At 44.0% G+C, this 17941-nt stretch overlaps 1 protein-coding gene across 4 annotated transcripts in view; it reads right to left on the reverse strand.

The window, feature by feature from the left end:
- The window catches only part of MAPRE2 (microtubule associated protein RP/EB family member 2), a 167074-nt gene extending 151344 nt beyond the window's left edge, over nucleotides 1-15730 (reverse strand). Inside the window, exon 1 of one of the 4 annotated variants that reach the window (XM_058692359.1) lies at nucleotides 15669-15730. Coding sequence is in view for 1 of the 4 variants with exons in the window: in XM_058692358.1 (XP_058548341.1) it covers nucleotides 14179-14202 (24 nt within the window). In the remaining 3 variants the exon portion in view is untranslated. Of the gene's footprint in view, nucleotides 1-4632; nucleotides 5187-13362; nucleotides 13502-14178; nucleotides 14316-15668 lie in introns of those variants that run through there. The other 3 variants (XM_058692358.1, XM_058692361.1, XM_058692360.1) reach the window with 3 other exon arrangements.
- Nucleotides 15731-17941: the final 2211 nt, after the last annotated feature.

Here is a 17941-nt window from a genome sequence, read left to right on the forward strand (position 1 = left end):
CCAGGCTCCGAGCCATCAGCCCAGAGCCTGACGCGGGGCTCGAACTCACGGACCGCGAGATTGTGACCTGGCTGAAGTCGGACGCTTAACAGACTGCGCCACCCAGGCGCCCCTTTTTTAAAATTTTTTAATGCTTATTTATTTTTGAGACAGAGAGAGACAGAGCATGAGTGGGGGAGGGGCAGAGAGAGAGAGGGAGACACAGAATCGGAAGCAGGCTCCAGGCTCCGAGCTGTCAGCACAGAGCCCGACGCGGGGCTCGAACTAGATGAAGTCGGACACTTAACTGACCAAGCCACCCAGGCGCCCCCAGGTTTTTTTTTTTTTAATGGAAACGTGACTTATGGTGCGATTCATGATAAAACACATTGTAACATCTATCAGGATTAGAAATGGTTTTGCAGCATTCCACCATTTACCTTTCCTAACACCTACGAGTATACTCCATCAGAGAACCATTATCTCTAGGTCTTAGCAAACGCTTACCAGAATCTGCCCCTGCTACACCTTAGACCAAATGTAAAGTGCAGGTTCCCTCAGAGATGTTGGTGTTTAACAAATATTAAATGCCTTAAACAAAAAAAGATGAAATTCCAACAGTGGCCTTTCTGGAATTATTCACAGAAAGAGAAGCATTTCTCTCCCCCTCAACCCCCAGTAGGTTTTCCATAGTCTTTACTATGCAACAAAAGACTCCCAAACATGAGCCAGTGACCCTGAGAGTCCTACCTAAATACCCACTTTCCAAGCACGGAAACAAAACTTCCACCTATCTCTTTTCATCTACAAAGCAGTGGGGTCGGAAAATGACAAAACAACTCCAAATATTGAATGCTTACGTATCAATTATGCTCCACTCGGACCTGGGGGACGTAAAGATGAATACGAGTCCATCCCGACCGCCAACGAATTTATGTGCTGGGGAGGCCCATGTGTGGGGAATTAAAGGCAAACTGCAATGAGTCACCTGACCTATCCTGGATGGGTGGGGCTGTGGGAGGTGGGGAGAGGTAATGGCTAGGAGGTTAGGAAAGGCTTTCCAGAACAGCCTTTCTCAAATGTTAATCCAGAACACCTGAGAATCTTACTACAGTGCAGATTCCGATTGAGAATGTCTGGGGTGGAGCCCAAGCTTCAGCATTCATAAGATGTTCCAGGTGATGCAACAGCCGCTGGTCCGGGGAGCACACTCTGAGTGGCAAGGACCTCGAGGAATGAACACCTGACATAAGACAAAGGCTGAGCTTGAGTTAACCAAGGAAAGACGCCTTGGGCAAAAAAACATTCAGAGACATTGAAGCTAGAAAGATCATGCTGGATGTGGGGAGCAACATTCAGCACGGTAAGGGAGAGGTTTATGTGAAACATTGTTGAGTGCGAATACAGTCAATAAAAGCTTTACACAAAAATGGGAAAAAAATATTTTTAATAGTTGAACGGAGGTGGTAAGATTGGGAGTGGTCCCCCTCACGCCCCTTCCTCATCATTGTCAAACTCTCGCTCATGAATTTTGTGTGGCATTTATTAAAACAACCACAGAAGGATACATTCGTTTCTCTTCCACGTGCTGGTGAGGGGAATTCTGTACTGGGGTGTCTTTTGACAAAATGACCACACGGCTTCCTCCAATCTGGGATTATGTGATGGGCTAAGATACACAGTTACTTAGTGACTGATGGCAATGATTATGTAGTGACAAGGTTATGATCACTACAGAAAAAGCTGTGTTTTTGAAGGAATAATATTTTATAGAAGGAGTCAAGTAATTAAAAACATTGAAGCGTGTTTTTATAGTCCATCCATAAAATTTCACCTGGGGAAAAAATGAGAGAGGAATTATATAGAATTTGGACAGAAGAAAAACACCAAGCGTTGTATCTTTCGACTTCACAGAGCAAAGAGTGGCACCCCGATGAGGAATTCATTGCTTGGTGTCCCAGAGCACCTTGCTGTCACAGGAAAGGGGGAGAACTTTTAAGTTCCTGAGGGTCAGAAGGGAAGGTTGTGATTGCTAAGGATATATGGCCAAAAGCTATACGTCTCTAAGATACGTGCTCTGTGGTTCCATTCCCAGCGCATACGTGGAACTCTTAAAATTAACATCACCTTTCTTCCAAATTAGGTGTGTTGTAGGAAACTACATATGTAATATTTAGTCAACTGCCAGCCATACGTGAAGGTCACTAAACAAATCTATGTGTCACTCTACATATCATAGTCTTCATAAAGACTCACACATTGTGCGAGTCTTACAAGAATCCTGTGAGACAATGCCGGGCTCTAGTGTCTCAAGTTGACAGATGAGAAAACTTAACTGGAGGGGCATTGATGAAGGATGGTAAGTCACATCTCCAAAGACAACCAGTCGGTCAGCAGCAGAACTAGTTTTAAGCCTCAGGCCGTCCGATGTTCTTGCTGCAGTTCCAGAATTTTTGCTGTGACACAACCCTGTAACTTCTTTTTAAAAAAATGTATTTATTTATCTTGAGAGAGAGAGAGCACAAGCAGGGGAGGGGCAGAGAGAGGGGGAGAGAGGGAGAATTCCAAGCAGGCTCTACGCTGTCAGCGCAGAGCCTGTTGCGGGGCTCAAACTCATGAACTGCGAGATCATGACCTGCGCAGAAGTCAGATGCTTAACCCACGGAGCCACCCAGGTGCCTCCAGACCACTGTAACTTCTTAAAAAAAACAAAAACAAAAAACAGGTGGGCAGGCAAAGGATGTGAGGATTTCGAACGTGAAAGGAATCAAAATCTATGGAACCTTTTCTCTGAGTTTTTAAAACTCAGAATTTCACAGACCAGTTTGGAGCTTGCCATAGGCTCAAACTGCATGCCCTCTGTTCAGTTTATTTATTTTTTTTATGTTTATTTATTTTTGAGAGAAAGAGAGGCTGAGAGGGAGAATACCAAGCAGGCTCCTCACTGTCAGCACAGAGAGTGACATGGGGCTCAGGCTCATGAATTGGGAGATCATGACTTGAATGGAAATCAAGAGTCAGACCCTTAACCCACTGAGCCACCCAGGTGCCCCGCCCTCTGTTCAGTTTTAAAGGAACCTAAGGACGCAAATATATAAACGTGTGGTGCTGGCATATAAATATCCACTTACAATATATCAAATGAAGAAACACAGATTTGCTGGTGACTTGAGGGCCAGGAAGTGTGTGCCACTTAATTTATGGGTTATTGATGAAAGACAAACCAGGATGTTATTTATAATAGGCTGTCTGGTAAGTCCTTAGGTCTTTTTTTTTTTTTTTTGAATTTTTGAATTTTAAATTTTTAAATTTTTAAAAATTTTCAGTAGGTTCCATGCCCAGTGTGGGGTTTGAACTCATGACCCTGAGATCGAGAATCATATGCTCTACCGACTGAACCAGCCAGGCATCCCATGAGAGTCTTTTTCATACTTATACTTGTCTTATTTTGTTAAATATGTAGATTACAAAACAATATTAGAAATGGTCATTTAGGATTCTCATAAGAGGGGTGCCTGGGTGGCTCATTCGGTTAAGCGGCCGACTTCGGCTCAGGTCATGATCTCGCGGTCCGTGAGTTCGAGCCCCACGTCGGGATCTGTGTTGACAGCTCAGAGCCTGGAGCCTGTTTCAGATTCTGTGTCTCCCTCTGACCCTCCCCTGTTCATGCTCTGTCTTGCCCTGTCTCAAAAATAAATAAAACATTTAAAAAAAAAAAGATTCTCATAAGAAAACAGAAATATAATAATTGCCTATCAAAGATATTTGATCAAAAGAAATTATTTCTTCTTAGGTGTTAAAAGGGAATTTTGTTAAGGATTATTTCAACACGGTATTAAATCAAAAGGCCACTTTACGTGTGAAAAAGTGAATCCTCTGTTTCAGGGTTTCCCAACCTTTCATGTGCATGTGAATCACCTACAGATCTTGTTAATGTAAGGACTGGTTGCCAAGGTCTGGGGTCAGCCCGAATCCTGCATTTTAAGACACTCCTCTGGAGTACTGAAGCTGCAGGCCCGGGACCTCACACAACTAACAAGGCATCCTTGAAATCCCCTGGGAGTGAACTTCCTTGGAATCACTAGAAATCATCAACTTTTATTCGCAATGTCAGGCTAACAATCTACCTATCAATGTATCTATTGAATTAGAAGGTCTGTAAAAAAATAGAAGGTACCTTTCAATAGCTTACAAAATAAGATGGCCAATTTTTTAGTTCTAGTTTCTACTTATTTCCCCTCATTGTGCAGAATACTGCAGATAATAGCTTGATTTTTTTCTTTAGTAGGTGAAAGCAGTGCAGACATTTTAATATATTACCTTGGACATAGAGTCTCAGATCAGATATTTTACAGACCAGAAAAGCTAGGCATTTTGAAATTTATGATGGGATGAAAGTAGGGTTGCAAATTTGAAGAAAACAAAAAAGAGACAACCAAAAAAATGGGATGCTCAGTTAAGTTTGAATTTTAGCTAAAAGACTAATTCTTTTAGTATGAGTATACCCCATGTAATACATATATGTAATATATGGGACATACTTACACTAAAAAAAAAAAATCATTGCTTATCTAGAATTCCGATTTAATTAGCCATCCTGTATTTCACCTGGCAACCCAAGAGAAACGCCCGTTCCCCCCAATTCTAACTTACCCTGAAATGCTGAGAGAACAGGTAGCGTGGAGAACGAACAGACCCCCTGACAGTGCTGTTTAAACACTCTAACTGCACCGGGAACTGCTTTCCGGATTTGCCAGTAACACATACAGCACTTGGTTGTTATGCTGTTGATTTGTGGAAACTCCTTTTAGAAGATTTGTGCCCAGAAGACTCCACTTGAGAAAAAAGTTGTGATAGAAGGCAAGCTGGAAACTAACAAAAAAATCTTCCGTCAATAGTTTCCTTTTGGGGGAGGACCAGGGGGAGCAGAGCAGAAGGGTTTTCCTTCTAGCTCCCACTCTTTTGGAGACTGAAGAAGATCAGTGGGAAAATGGAGACAGTGGTTTCTTGGTTAGAATCATGAAACGTTCTTTGCAATGGATCAAATTCTGACAAGCTGGTTGGGTTTTAAAATTATTGAAAGAAGGAAAGAATGCATAAGGTGGTTGCAGGGATGCTCCACTTCCTGCTCATCAGTTGTTTGAAAGCAGCCTCTACCAGCTTTTAAAGAAGGGAATCTACTCTCGCACTGCTCGTGGGCACGCAAACTGGTGCAGCCGCTCTGGAAAACAGTGTAGGGGTTCCTCAAAAAATTAAAAATAGAACTACCCTATGACTCAGCAACAACACTACTAGGAATTTATCCAAAGGATACAGGAGTGCTGGTTCATAGGGGCACTTGTACCCCAATGTTGATAGCAGCGCTTTCAACAATAGTCAAATCATGGAAAGAGCCCAAATGTCCATCAACTGATGAATGGATAAAGAAGATGTGGCTTATATACACAATGGAATACCACTCGGCAATGAGAAAGAGTGAAATCTTGCCATTTGCAACAACGTGGATGGAACTGGAGGGTATTTTTTTTTTTTTTAACGTTTATTTATTTTTGAGACAGAGAGAGACAGAGCATGAACGGGGGAGGGTCAGAGAGAGAGGGAGACACAGACTCTGAAACAGGCTCCAGGCTCTGAGCAGTCAGCACAGAGCCCGACGCGGGGCTCGAACTCACATACCACGAGATCGTGACCTGAGCTGAAGTTGGATGCTTAACCAACTGAGCCACCCAGGCGCCCCATGAACTGGAGGGTATTATGCTAAGTGAAATAAGTCAGTCAGAGAAAGATATATGTTTTCACTCATATGTGGAACTTGAGAAACTTAATGGAAGACCATGAGGGAAGGGAAGCAGAAAACATAGTTGCATACAGAGAGGGAGGCAAACCATAAGAGACTCTCGAATACAGAGAACAAACTGAGGGTTGATGGGGCGGAGGCAGGGGTGAGACAGGGAAAATGGGCGATGAGCATTGAGGAGGGCACTTGTTGGGATGAGCACTGGGTGTTGTATGTAAGTGGGAATCTACTCCTGAAGCCAAGAGCACACTGTATACACTGTATGTTAGCTAACTTGACAGTAAATTATGTTTGAAAAAATAAAGAGGGTAATCGAGTCCTCTGGTTTCACTTTCATGCATGGCATCCAATAACAAGTTTGGCACACTTTAGCAAAACTGAAAGAAGTCACCTCATTTTCCACCTGCTTTTTCTGGCTTATTTTACCTTCTCTGACTAACTCCAAATACCAAGAGTTGTTCTTGCCACATTGTTTGTAATTAATTCTAAGTTAAAACCAAGGTTTACCTGTTAGCAAAATGCTCGGTGTTCTGCCCCTGTTCAAGCAATTGAAACTTACGAATTTCTTACTCTGGAAAAATACAGTAAATCTTCATTTTAGAACTATTTTTTTTTAAATTCAAGTTTTTATTTTAATTCCAGTTAGTTGACATACAGAGTTATATTAGTTCCAGGTATATAATATAGGGATTCAACACTTTCATACATCACCCTGTGTGTATCACAACAAGTGCATTCCTTAACCCCCATCAACTATGTAGCCCATTCCCCTACCCACTTCCCCTCTGGTAACCATCAGATTGTTCCCTATAGTTAGGAGTCCGCTGGGGGGTGCCTGGGTGGCTCAGTCAATTAAACGTCTGACTCTTGGTTTCAGCTCAGGTCATGATCTCCCGGTTCCTGAGTTTGAGCCCCTCACTGGGTTCCACACTGACAGTGTGGGATTCTCTCTCTCCCTCTCTCTCTGCCCCTCCCCCTCTCACTCACTCTGTCTCTCTTGAAATGAATACACTTTATTTTTTTTTTTTTTTAATTTTTTTTCAACGTTTTTTATTTATTTTTGGGACAGAGAGAGACAGAGCATGAATGGGGGAGGGGCAGAGAGAGAGGGAGACACAGAATCGGAAACAGGCTCCAGGCTCCGAGCCATCAGCCCAGAGCCTGACGCGGGGCTCGAACTCACGGACCGCGAGATCGTGACCTGGCTGAAGTCGGACGCTTAACCGACTGCGCCACCCAGGCGCCCCTTGAAATGAATACACTTTAAAGAAAGTTTTAAGAAAGAGTCTGCTCGGTCGCCTGGGTAGCTCAGTAGGTTGAGCGTCCCCTGGTCGCGGCTCTGGTCATGATCTCGTTGTTTGCAAGTACAAGCCCTACAGAACCCTCTTGGGATTCTCTTTCCCTCTCCCCCTGCCCTCTGCCCCTCCTCTGCTCATGCTTGCTCTCTCTCTCTGTGTCTCAAAACAAATAACTAAACTTGAAAATAAAGAGTCTGTTTCTTGCTTCGTGTCTCTCATTTTTTTCCCTTTGCTTGCTTGTTTCTTAAATTCCACATATGAGTGAAATCCTATGGTATTTGTCTTTCTCTGACTGACGTATTTCACTTAGCATTATACTCTCTAGCTCCATCCATGTCATTGCAAATGGCAAGATTTCATTCTTTTTCATGGCTGAATAGGATTGTAGTGTGTGTGTGTGTGTGTGTGTGTGTGTGTGTGTGTACCACATCTTCTTTATCCATCACCCAATGGACACTTGGGCTGCTTCCGTATCTTGCTATTGTAAATAATGGTGCTGTAAACATTGGGGTGCGCATATCCCTTTGATTTAGTATTCTTGTATCCTCTGGGTAAATACCCAGCAGTGTGCTGCATCATAAGGTAGCTGTATTTTTAACTTTTTGAGAACCCTCCATAGTGTTTAATTTTGGAACTCTCCTGGGGAGAGCTACATGTGATATATGTATGGCACAAGTTATATTAAAGAAAATCTTGTTAGCAAAATACGAAATCTACATTATGATAAGGGAGGAAAGTTGCTTTTTAACTTGAACTGGTTACACGATCTGCCCTCAGTTGTCCCCCTTCATCTTTCCCCCCCAAATACTCCATCATGAGCAAGAGTAAGTTGAGTTCCCTCAGGAGTTAGATATCTATATGCCATTACTGCCAATAGTCCTAGGATGGGGTTAAATGCCCTTATAATTTGTTTTGTTTTGTTTTTAGAAATTATTTAGCTGATCTCAGGTTCCTCAAACTTTACATTATCTGCAATGCATTGTTTGATGTAGTGAAAAAAAGAAGCCCAAACTATCATTTTTTGGTTTCTGAATTGCAGGTGTACTGATTCTGGAAGGGAGGAAGAGGACGAGTTATATATAACCCTTGAAGTTGCTCTATTAATCTAAGTGAAACTCATTTACAAACAGTCGGTGGCATTAATGAAAGAGGAAGTTCTCTTAACTGAAGGAAATTTCATGAGGCAACGCTTAAAGTAAAAAATTAAGACAAGGTCTCATTAATGTTGTTATTGCTCTTTCAAAGGTTCTTTCTAGAATCTTAATAGTAATCTCTCTATCCTTGGGAAGAAGGCAAATAATTTTCATCTCTGGATCATGATCTGATCTGTTTCTGAATTTGGAAGTTTCAAACTAAATTGTCTATGGCATGATGTCAGCTTCTAGGTAGATGTAAGTGACTGTAAATCTGCTCATTATTATTATTAAAAAAAGTTCTTTTAATGTTTATTTTTGAGAGAGAGAGGCAGAGCACGAGTGGGGGAGAGGCAGAGAGAGAGAGGGAGACACAGGATCCGAAGCGGGCTCCAGGCTCTGAGCTGTCAGCACAGAGCCCCATGCAGGACTCAAACTTACGAACCGTGAGATCATGACCTGAGCCGAAGTCGGATGCTTAACCGACTGAGCCACCCAGACACTCTAAAACTGCTTACTATTTAATGATCCTTGCCTTTGTTAGTAGAGAGCAATTTATTTTAAATGTATACTTTAGAGGAGTAGTGCGATTTTCAAAACCGGCAAGTTTCCACATCATGTTTTAAGTGTGTAAAATGACAGTCAATGAAAAATTTCAAATCTGAATACATCTTCAAATTATGTCTTCATACGCTCAATGAAATAAGCAAAAAATGCCCTCACAGGTTTGAGAAAAAGAAGTTCCTACTGCTAAAGAGTTAAGGCAAGTGTCACCCTGGGCTCACTGTCAAGGGTGTGTTTTCCCATCTCCTGGAGCATTGGAAACACTGACATTGGCTCAACGTAAGTCAGCACTGCCCTGTTTGGGCCTGTTAAGGTTCAGAAGTTTTATAGTTCGCCATTCACAAAAATTCACATATGCTTTAGAAAAGTACTGCTGTTTTGCAAAGTACATGCACACAAAAGGGAAACAGGAAACTAAACTATTTTTAGTGAGTTACCTATGTTTGGAAACAATTTTTTTTGCCTTCTCTAACAGGGAAAAAAAAATGAAAAAAGACTAAGTGAGCAAATTCTCATTCAGAACCGAAGTATGTTGAATGAGAGTAAATCAAGGGCGTGCCAATTTGTACCTAAATACTTAGTAAATATTTTAGGCTTGGTGGCCTGAACGGTCTTTGGTGAAACTACCGTGTTTCAGTAGCACTAAAATAGCCATAGACAAAATATAAGTGAATAAGTATGGCTGTAGCCTAGTAAAACTATTTTGAACACTGAAATTTGGATTTTGTATAATTTTCAAGAGTCCCAACATATTTTTCTTTTCTTTTCTTTCTTTCTTTCTTTCTTTCTTTTTTTTTTTTTTTTTTTTTTTGATATGTTTTCAACCATTAAGCAAGCCACAGAAACCAATTTTAGTTCACAGGACATACAACCACAGACAGTGGGTCATAGTTTTGCTGATCTCCAAAACACACGGAGCCATGGCTTTCAACTCAACACAAGCCTAGTGCCATTACGTGGAGTTTGTCAGGAGTCACTTTTGAAGGGTGTAGATTATTAGGTTTGTTGGAAGGAACTTTAGCAATAATCATCTTCTGTAACTCTGGGGTAACAGATTGAATGCTTTTCTTCAAATTTATGATTTCAAATTTGGTGCAAAAAAAAAAATCGTGCAGTTAGTAGATTTGAAACACTATAGCCAGATCTTCCTGATCAAGGAGAATAAATTCACCGTAAGCATCTAAGATGGTTGCAGGTAAATATGTAAGATAGTTGGATTTTATTCTTTGTGGTCTCCAGAGGGTGCAGACAATGCTCTGTGGATGTAATGTGCTGCGAGGGAGACACTGACATGTAAATTGAAGGACTATTTAGTAAGAAGCTATACAGGAAGTTTAAGTTTTTGTTGGATGGCATGATTATTATTAACCTGTAAGGGCCCTTCAAACAAGAGAGTTTGTGTTTCTATGATTTGGGCAAAGATTCTAAAACTTCCTATTTTGGTTATCTGGATAAGAAGCAAACAATAGCTCAGATTTTGGGGGGTTGGTCTAGTCCAAAGGTTGATTACTTCAGAATAAAGTTGGTGAGATCATCACGTGTGTTAGAACTGAACTTGTCTAGCCAAAACCTCCAAGCAAGATTATATTCCACTCTATTCAAGAAACAGCTACATGATAGAGTCAGTACCCCTGGTTTCTCATCACTTTAGAGTATCATTTGATATTGGGATTTGTGCTCTTTGGCGCATGGGAATCCTCTCTACCAGAGTTATGTTTAGGCCCTGATATACTAAGGAGACCAAAGGGCTGTATAAAAAAAACCAAACAAACAAAAAACCTGAATGATTCTGATCTATCCCAAAAACTTCAGTTTCTAAAATTGAGGTGATACCCCTTCTTTCTACATCACCGCTTCTGGCTTACTTGTAATTATTACAGAACTAGGTCTACACCATCCTCCGATGAACAGTTTCTCGTTAATCTGGATTAGACCCATTCTTCTAGACTACGTTTCAGCCTTTCAATATCTTACAACTCCCAGGAAAGGGGCTGGAATTTCAGAAATGTATCCCCAGTGCCTTTTCTTAGCTACACAGAAATGAAATGAGAATGGGCTCATTGCCATCACTTTGGCCTTTGGAAATTCTTATTAACACTTATTTCCGGTGTTATGTGTCAAAGAATATATCCAACTTCTCATTTTAAAATATGCTGGCTATTTAAATATCTTTGTGCTATTTTTAGGGGCGCCTGGGTGGCGCAGTCGGTTGAGCGTCCGACTTCAGCCAGGTCACGATCTCGCGGTCCGTGGGTTCGAGCCCCGTGTCGGGCTCTGGGCTGATGGCTCAGAGCCTGGAGCCTGCTTCCGATTCTGTGTCTCCCTCTCTCTCTGCCCCTCCCCCGTTCATGCTCTGTCTCTCTCTCTGTCCCAAAAATAAATAAAAAACGTTGAAAAAAAAAAATTTAAAATAAATAAATAAATAAATATCTTTGTGCTATTTTTAAAAAAAATTTTAATGTTTATTCACTTTTGAAGGAGAGAAAGAGAGAGACAGAGTGTGAGTGGGGGAGGGGCAGAGAGACAGAATCTGAAGCAGGCTCCAAGCTCTGAGCTGTCAGCATAGAGCCTGATGCGAGGCTCAAACTCTTGAGCCATGAGATCATGACTTGAGCTGAAGTTGGTCACTTAACCGACTGAGCCATCCAGGTGCCCCACTTGTGCTAGTTTCAATCAAGGCCGATGACAATAAAAGCTGGTTAACTATTAACTTGCAATGCTCTGAAAGAACTCTCCTAGCTTGATGAATTCCTTTAGGCATCCAGATAGTTGGATGTGATTTTTCCATCATAATGGGCAGAGAGCAAACTTTTGTGAAGTGAATCTTCACATAAGAGTGTAGTTAAGTATTCTAACAGTTACTAGTTATGCTCAGAAGTCTAGGTTTTTTTTATATAAAACTGTAAATGAACAAATGAGCTACCATTTCATAGCACTTAAGAATTGTGACGGACCTTTAGCTCCCACATATCCAGAATGTCCGTCTTGGAAAATAACAACTGAACGTACTCAGGATGCTCTGCTTTCAAATGTTCTCCCCACCTTTTGATAATGTTCAGCATACACAAATAGCATTCACAACACGAAAAGTATTATGCTCTGTGCTATGGGAGCTGCAAACAGAAAGGCTCCTGGGAGAGAATACCAAGCAGGGTACATAGGGGCTAGCAGAGATTCCAACAAAGTTCTGTAGCTGATAATATTGAATGCTTGCTGTGTGCCAGGCACTGTTGTTCCCCCTTAAAGAAACAGAATGGGGAAGGAAGCAGGTAGACTCAGTCATGGTGATATAAAAGGTAATGAAGAGAGGAGTGGTATAAAAATTGAAGTTAAGAGTAATAAAAATAAGAAAAATAAGTTTATTGACAAACTACAGGAGGCTTAAATACAGAGAACAAACTGAGGGTTGCTGGAGGGGTTTTGTGGGGGGCGGGGGGGTGGGAAAGGCCAAATGGGCAAAAGGGGCATTAAGGAGGCCACTTTTTGGAATCAGCACTGGGTGTTATATGTGAGTGATGAATCACTAAATTCTATTCCTGAAATCATTATTACAGTCTATGTTAACTAACTTGGAGCTAAGTGTAAAAATAATAATAATGATAATTTAAAAAAGAAAAATAAGTATACTTAATAACCTATGTACATTAAAAACTTTTTTTTTTTTTTAATTTTTTTTTTTCAACATTTTTTATTTATTTTTGGGACAGAGAGAGACAGAGCATGAACGGGGGAGGGGCAGAGAGAGAGGGAGACACAGAATCGGAAACAGGCTCCAGGCTCCGGGCCATCAGCCCAGAGCCTGACGCGGGGCTCGAACTCACGGACCGCGAGATCGTGACCTGGCTGAAGTCGGACGCCTAACCGACTGCGCCACCCAGGCGCCCCTAAAAACTTTTTTTAAATGTTTATTTATTTTTGAGAGAGACGGGCAAAGTGCGAGCTAGGGAGGAACAGAGACGGAGACACAGAATCTGAAGCAGGCTCCAGGCTCTGAGCTGTCGAACATGACCTGAGCCCAGGTGAGACACTAAACTGAGCCACCCAGGCGCCCCCTAACCTGTGTACGTTTTGAAACAAGTTATCTTATAAGGGTCGTGTCTTAGGGATTTTTTTTTAAAGCAAGAAATCATTAATAGCAAACATATTCATACAAAATGTTAGGTATAACCATTTCTATTTAAATAGACCCTTTAATCCACCACTGAGCGTGTGATCAAACAGTATTTGAGTTTTCTATACTCAAAACTTATGCACTGCTAATTCATCCTCTCTACTTCACATATTTGAAATAACCCAAACCAGTTCACATTCTCCAGGTTGTTTTTTTTTTTATATGCATATGTCTTCCACCAAGCAAATTACAAGATGTCTAGTTGGTTTTGTGTTTCCTCCTCTAACAGGAGAGCGCATTATAATGAAGCAAGTGGAACAGGGTGCTGGCAAAGGAACCAGCGTCTACGAGCAAACATATCCTGATCAGATATTCAAACACGCTTTCAAAGGAGTGGAATAGTGCGAGTCAAAAAGCTACTGGATGTAATTACTTCCTATTCCCCGGGGCTCCGCCTTACAATGAAGTCTGCTGACTCACCAGGCTGCTCCCAGTTAGTTTCTGCTGGGTTTCCCCACTGCCTGTGCACGTGAGTCATCACGGGGAATGAAACTTTCTACCGGCTCCTTAACAACCATGCAGAAACCAGACACTGACAGTGAACTTCGATCTTTCCAATAGGAACCGGACCTAAGGCAAGAGGGGGTGAAAGATGATGTGGCAGGTGTCACCGCCAGCCAAGCCGCCCGGTGACAGTCCCCGCCCTAGGGCGTCTGTGGGCGGCACTCCAGTTCCAGCTTCTCCCCCGCCCCCACCCCAAGTAGTTAAACTGGCATCTTGTCTTGCAAGCCTTGCAGCTGCTGGCCACTGAACTCCTTTGCGTCAGTGTTGCTCAGACTTTGCTCCACAATGGGATTACCTGGCGATTAAAGATGAATAAAACAAATAACAAACCCGATGCTTGGCTCTCATCTCCAAACAGGCTGATTTAAATGGGTTGGGATGAGATATGGACATCAGGATTTTCCAAAGCTTCCCAGGTAATTCTAACAGACAGCAAAGTTTGGGAACCTTTGCATGGAGAAGGTCACTCTTCCCATGCAAGTGAAACTTACCAGTTAAGCATCACTAATGACCACCTGGTGGCCTCCCAAACCATCTTGGAGATCTAGTGACACACAGCCCCTGATAATTTAATTAGTTTGGCAGCCACAAAGAACGCTAGCAAAGCAAGGGGGCATTTTCAGAAGAGATACTGGCTAGTCAAGGACCATCTTCCCTCTTAGCTTACCAAAAACTTGGCTGCATTTAGTGCTCAAGAGAAGCGTCTCAAATGTTGCTATTCTTTTTTGTTACCTTTTGATCTCTGCTCTGTTTCATCCCACAGAGTCTTGCTCCGCAAAGCTGTAAGCCTCGGGTCCTCTCAGATTAGAAGCAGGTGCTGCGTCAAAGCACAATCAAGACGGTACTGCACGCTTCACTTGGGCTGGGACCGAACCGCCGCCTCTCAGCGCGGCCCCAGGGTAGATACTATGCTAATCGAGAAAGTTCTTCCGTCTCCTCGCTGGCGGGCGGGTGCAGGTTTGAACACTTAACCCTTGATTTTACGTGACTGCATTATAGTGCGTTTAGTGACTTCCTCTTGCTTAGCGGGTCTGGACCGCGTTCCATGTTTTTGGAAGAGAGGACGTGAGCAAGTGCTGGCGAAAACCCGCAGGGAGGGGACAGCAGTGTCGGCTGGTGCCAAAGTGAAGGGATGGCTAATGTTCGGAATATTAATTACTCCACGCGCTACTGACCCAGCGAAGACTAGCAGAAGGGGACTGGGGGTTAAGACAAAGGCTCCTCCTGATCAAATGGCTGCAGCGCCCCTTCCTCCGAGGTTATAGCTCTGCCTTCTGCGCCAGGCGGCACTTGGCAAGGCACTGGCAAAGTGACTCAAGGGGTGGCCAGATCCACTATCTGAAAGTCTGCATTACCGAACGCTCCAGACTCAGAGGGGAAGGTCTTTCTGTGCCCACCCCTCCTTCTTGCCCTTTGTGGGATTTCTGGGCTTCCGCGCAACCCTTCTAAGGGTGGACTGAAGAATTTCCTACGGAAGCAGAGTGAGGAGTCGCCGAGTAGCCCTCGCCCTGCGCCCAGGGTGATCTCTGCAGAAGAACCCGTTGGGGTCAGAATAACAACCCGTTCTCATTTCCCCAGACCTGGCTCCCAGGTCCCGGGCGCCAGGAGCACCAGCGCGAGCCGGAGTTGGAATGGGGAGCTGTGGGGTTCGCTTCCGCCGGAGGGCAAGCACCCGCGGCGGCGGCAGGGCCGGGGGTCTAGCGTTTGATCCCCAGCAGGCCCGCGCCAGCGCGCTGCACTTCCTGGTCTGCCCGAAGTGCGCTGCCCCTGCCAGCTCCCTCGGTTCTCGGTCCCTGCGCCCCAACTCTGGCGCCTCCAGGTCTGCGCGCTGCGGGAGCGCACCCCCAAACCCCCCTCGGCACCAGCGCCAAGTGTCCGCGTCCTGGACAGTCCCGGCCCTCACCCCAGAGCTAGTCCACTTTGCTTCTGCCAGCGTGGCAGCCCGACTCCCTCCCCTCTTCCCGGGTGCGCAGCGCTGGGGCTACGAAGAAGGGGTGCCGCTCGCTGGCGGGTGCACATCCCCGGGCCGCGGGGCCGACCCCTGCACAACTTCTTGCAGGGCACCAGGGACCCCGGGGTCCCGCTGGCTCCGCGACCCGCAGACTGCAGCCCCCCGGCGGCGGGAGGAGGCGCGGCCAGCGCTTGGCCTGGGAGGGACTGCGCCCGGGCAGGAGGTGTCGGGGTGCGCCAGGGCGGTACCGCTTTAAATGCACTTGACTCACCTGCTCCGGCGCTGTCGCCTCCTTCCTCTACTGACAGCTGGGGGCTTTGTTTTCTCCACCCACCAGGCCGGGTGCGCTCCGCCCCCACTGCCTCACGTGACTCGCCTTCTGCCACCGCCGCCGCTCGGCTTGTCCACCCTGGAGAGCTGGCCACGCCACCCTTTTCCAGGGGTGCGGAGTGAGAGTAGAGACCCCAGCCGAGCACAGGTCGCGGCAGGTCCCATGTGACCCGTCGGCGGGCTGGTTGGAAGGTTGCGCTCAGGTTGGGGCCCTTGGAAGCCAGAGCGGGTCACTTAGGATAAAGTGCCAGCCAAAAGAGCAGGACTGTTGGGCCCCACCAAGAAAGAGGAGGCCAGCGCTGCTGAGAAGAGGGGTCTTGAAAAGTACCTGTAGTAGTATTAAGTACCTGAATTAAGTACCTGTAGCTGGGGGCGTGCTTCCGTTTTTTTATACCAAGTGTTTGTACTCCTACCTGGGGAACAATTAATACTAAGGGGCAAACTAATTTTGTCATGAACATTATTAATCAAACCAGGCAATTCTAAACCGAATAATACGATAACTGCACTCATGGCACATTTTATTGAGGTTTCAAATCTTCTTTTTGGTGCTGTTGATATTTGGATTCTATTTGGAAAACGGAATCCAGGCTGGAGAAGCTAACTCCAGATTATTGATGTGGGCACCGGTCCATTTGGAACAATACTTGTTTTTAATGAAATGAATTGAGAAAATGTTCTGGCTTCAAGACCCGGCTCAGTATCTGCTGCTTTTGGAAGTGTTCCTGACCTTCGCTGATCTCCAGTGTTTGAGACTCAAAGAACCTGTTGTCTGAATCCTTCCTTTTGCCCTTGGAGAACACATACATTACTTCCCCCCTCCCCACCCCCTCCTATTGGAACTCAGGGGAAAGTTTACCTCCAGCTCTGGAAGCATCCTTTCAAGTGAAGTTTGTATAGTGGAGTGACTTAGCACAGTGAGTCCCAAACGTTAATGTGCAGACAGATCACCCCAGGGCCTTGTTTAAACCACATTCTGATGGATTGGGTCTGGAATTGGGACTGATACTCTGAATACCTGGCAAACTCCGAGGTAAAGTTAATGCTGCTGGTTTGAGGATCACACGCTTGCTCTAGCAAGGCTTAGAACACTCACTTTGGCATTGGCCTGCCTAGTTTGAGTCCTGACGCATCACTTAATAGCTCTGTGACCTTAGGCAAGTTTTCTTAACAATTTGAGCTCCCCAAGCTGTAAAATGGAAATACTCCTAATATCCACCTCCTAGGGTTTAAGATTAAATGAAAAAAAACCTGTAAAACAAAAAAGTACCTTGTGCCTGGCACACGCACCTAGGGTTCAGAAAATGTTAGCTAATTAACTCTTGGGGTCATCCTTGCAGGAGCAAAGCTGGCACAAAGCTGAACATACAGGGGGAACAGCAGGTACAGTGGGAGTGGAGGCAGCCAGCCTAGAATGACCGCAGCACCCCATAGTGCGGAGCCCCGGACAGATGTGTAGAAGAACAATCCTGTTGAATAAATGGAGGACTGTAATGCAGAGCAAGTCATACATGTTTAAAAGTTCTGTTTCTTCTGTAAAACTTTAAATCTTGATAAATTAGTTCTGGGACATTGAATTAAAAAATCATTTGCTTTTTATTACAGATAATGTCCAGCTGCCTGTCACATGGGTAATCTATTTTAATATCTGAGAGAGTAAATGGATTGTTAAGGAGTAGTACATTTTTTATCCTCATTAAAAACCTTGAAATTTAAATTTAAATGAATTTATTAATGAAGATACGGTATTCTTAGCTCTCGAAATGAATGGGTATTGTCATCAGAGTTCTCATGTCTCTCTTGCTTGCTGCTTCTCTCTCTAGCCCTAAATATGAATGTTTCCTAAGACTCGTTTGTGTGTGCGTGTGCGTGTGTGTGTGTGTGCGTTTGCTTTTTATTTTTCTCACTTTTTCTGTCATTTCCTTTGGAAATTTTATTCATGCTTAATGTTCAACTTTCAAGTGTATGTACCCACATTCTTAGCCTGTTTCCCAGCCCCGTTTCTGCATTACCAATCACCTGCGAGGCATTTCCAACTGACTATCCCACCAGCCTAGAAGTTTCAGTGTGTTCTAAATTAAACTCCTTCTTCTCATAAAATTGATACCTCCTAAGGAATAAATCAAGATAGTAATTTGCATTGAGAAGCCCTCAGTGTTAATTCAGGGACCTGGCAAGGGTGTAGGACACGCTGTGGGATCATTCCAGTACCTT

The sequence above is a fragment of the Neofelis nebulosa genome, chromosome 11 (genome assembly GCF_028018385.1).
Source record: "Neofelis nebulosa isolate mNeoNeb1 chromosome 11, mNeoNeb1.pri, whole genome shotgun sequence".
Taxonomy (NCBI): Eukaryota; Metazoa; Chordata; class Mammalia; order Carnivora; family Felidae; genus Neofelis; species Neofelis nebulosa.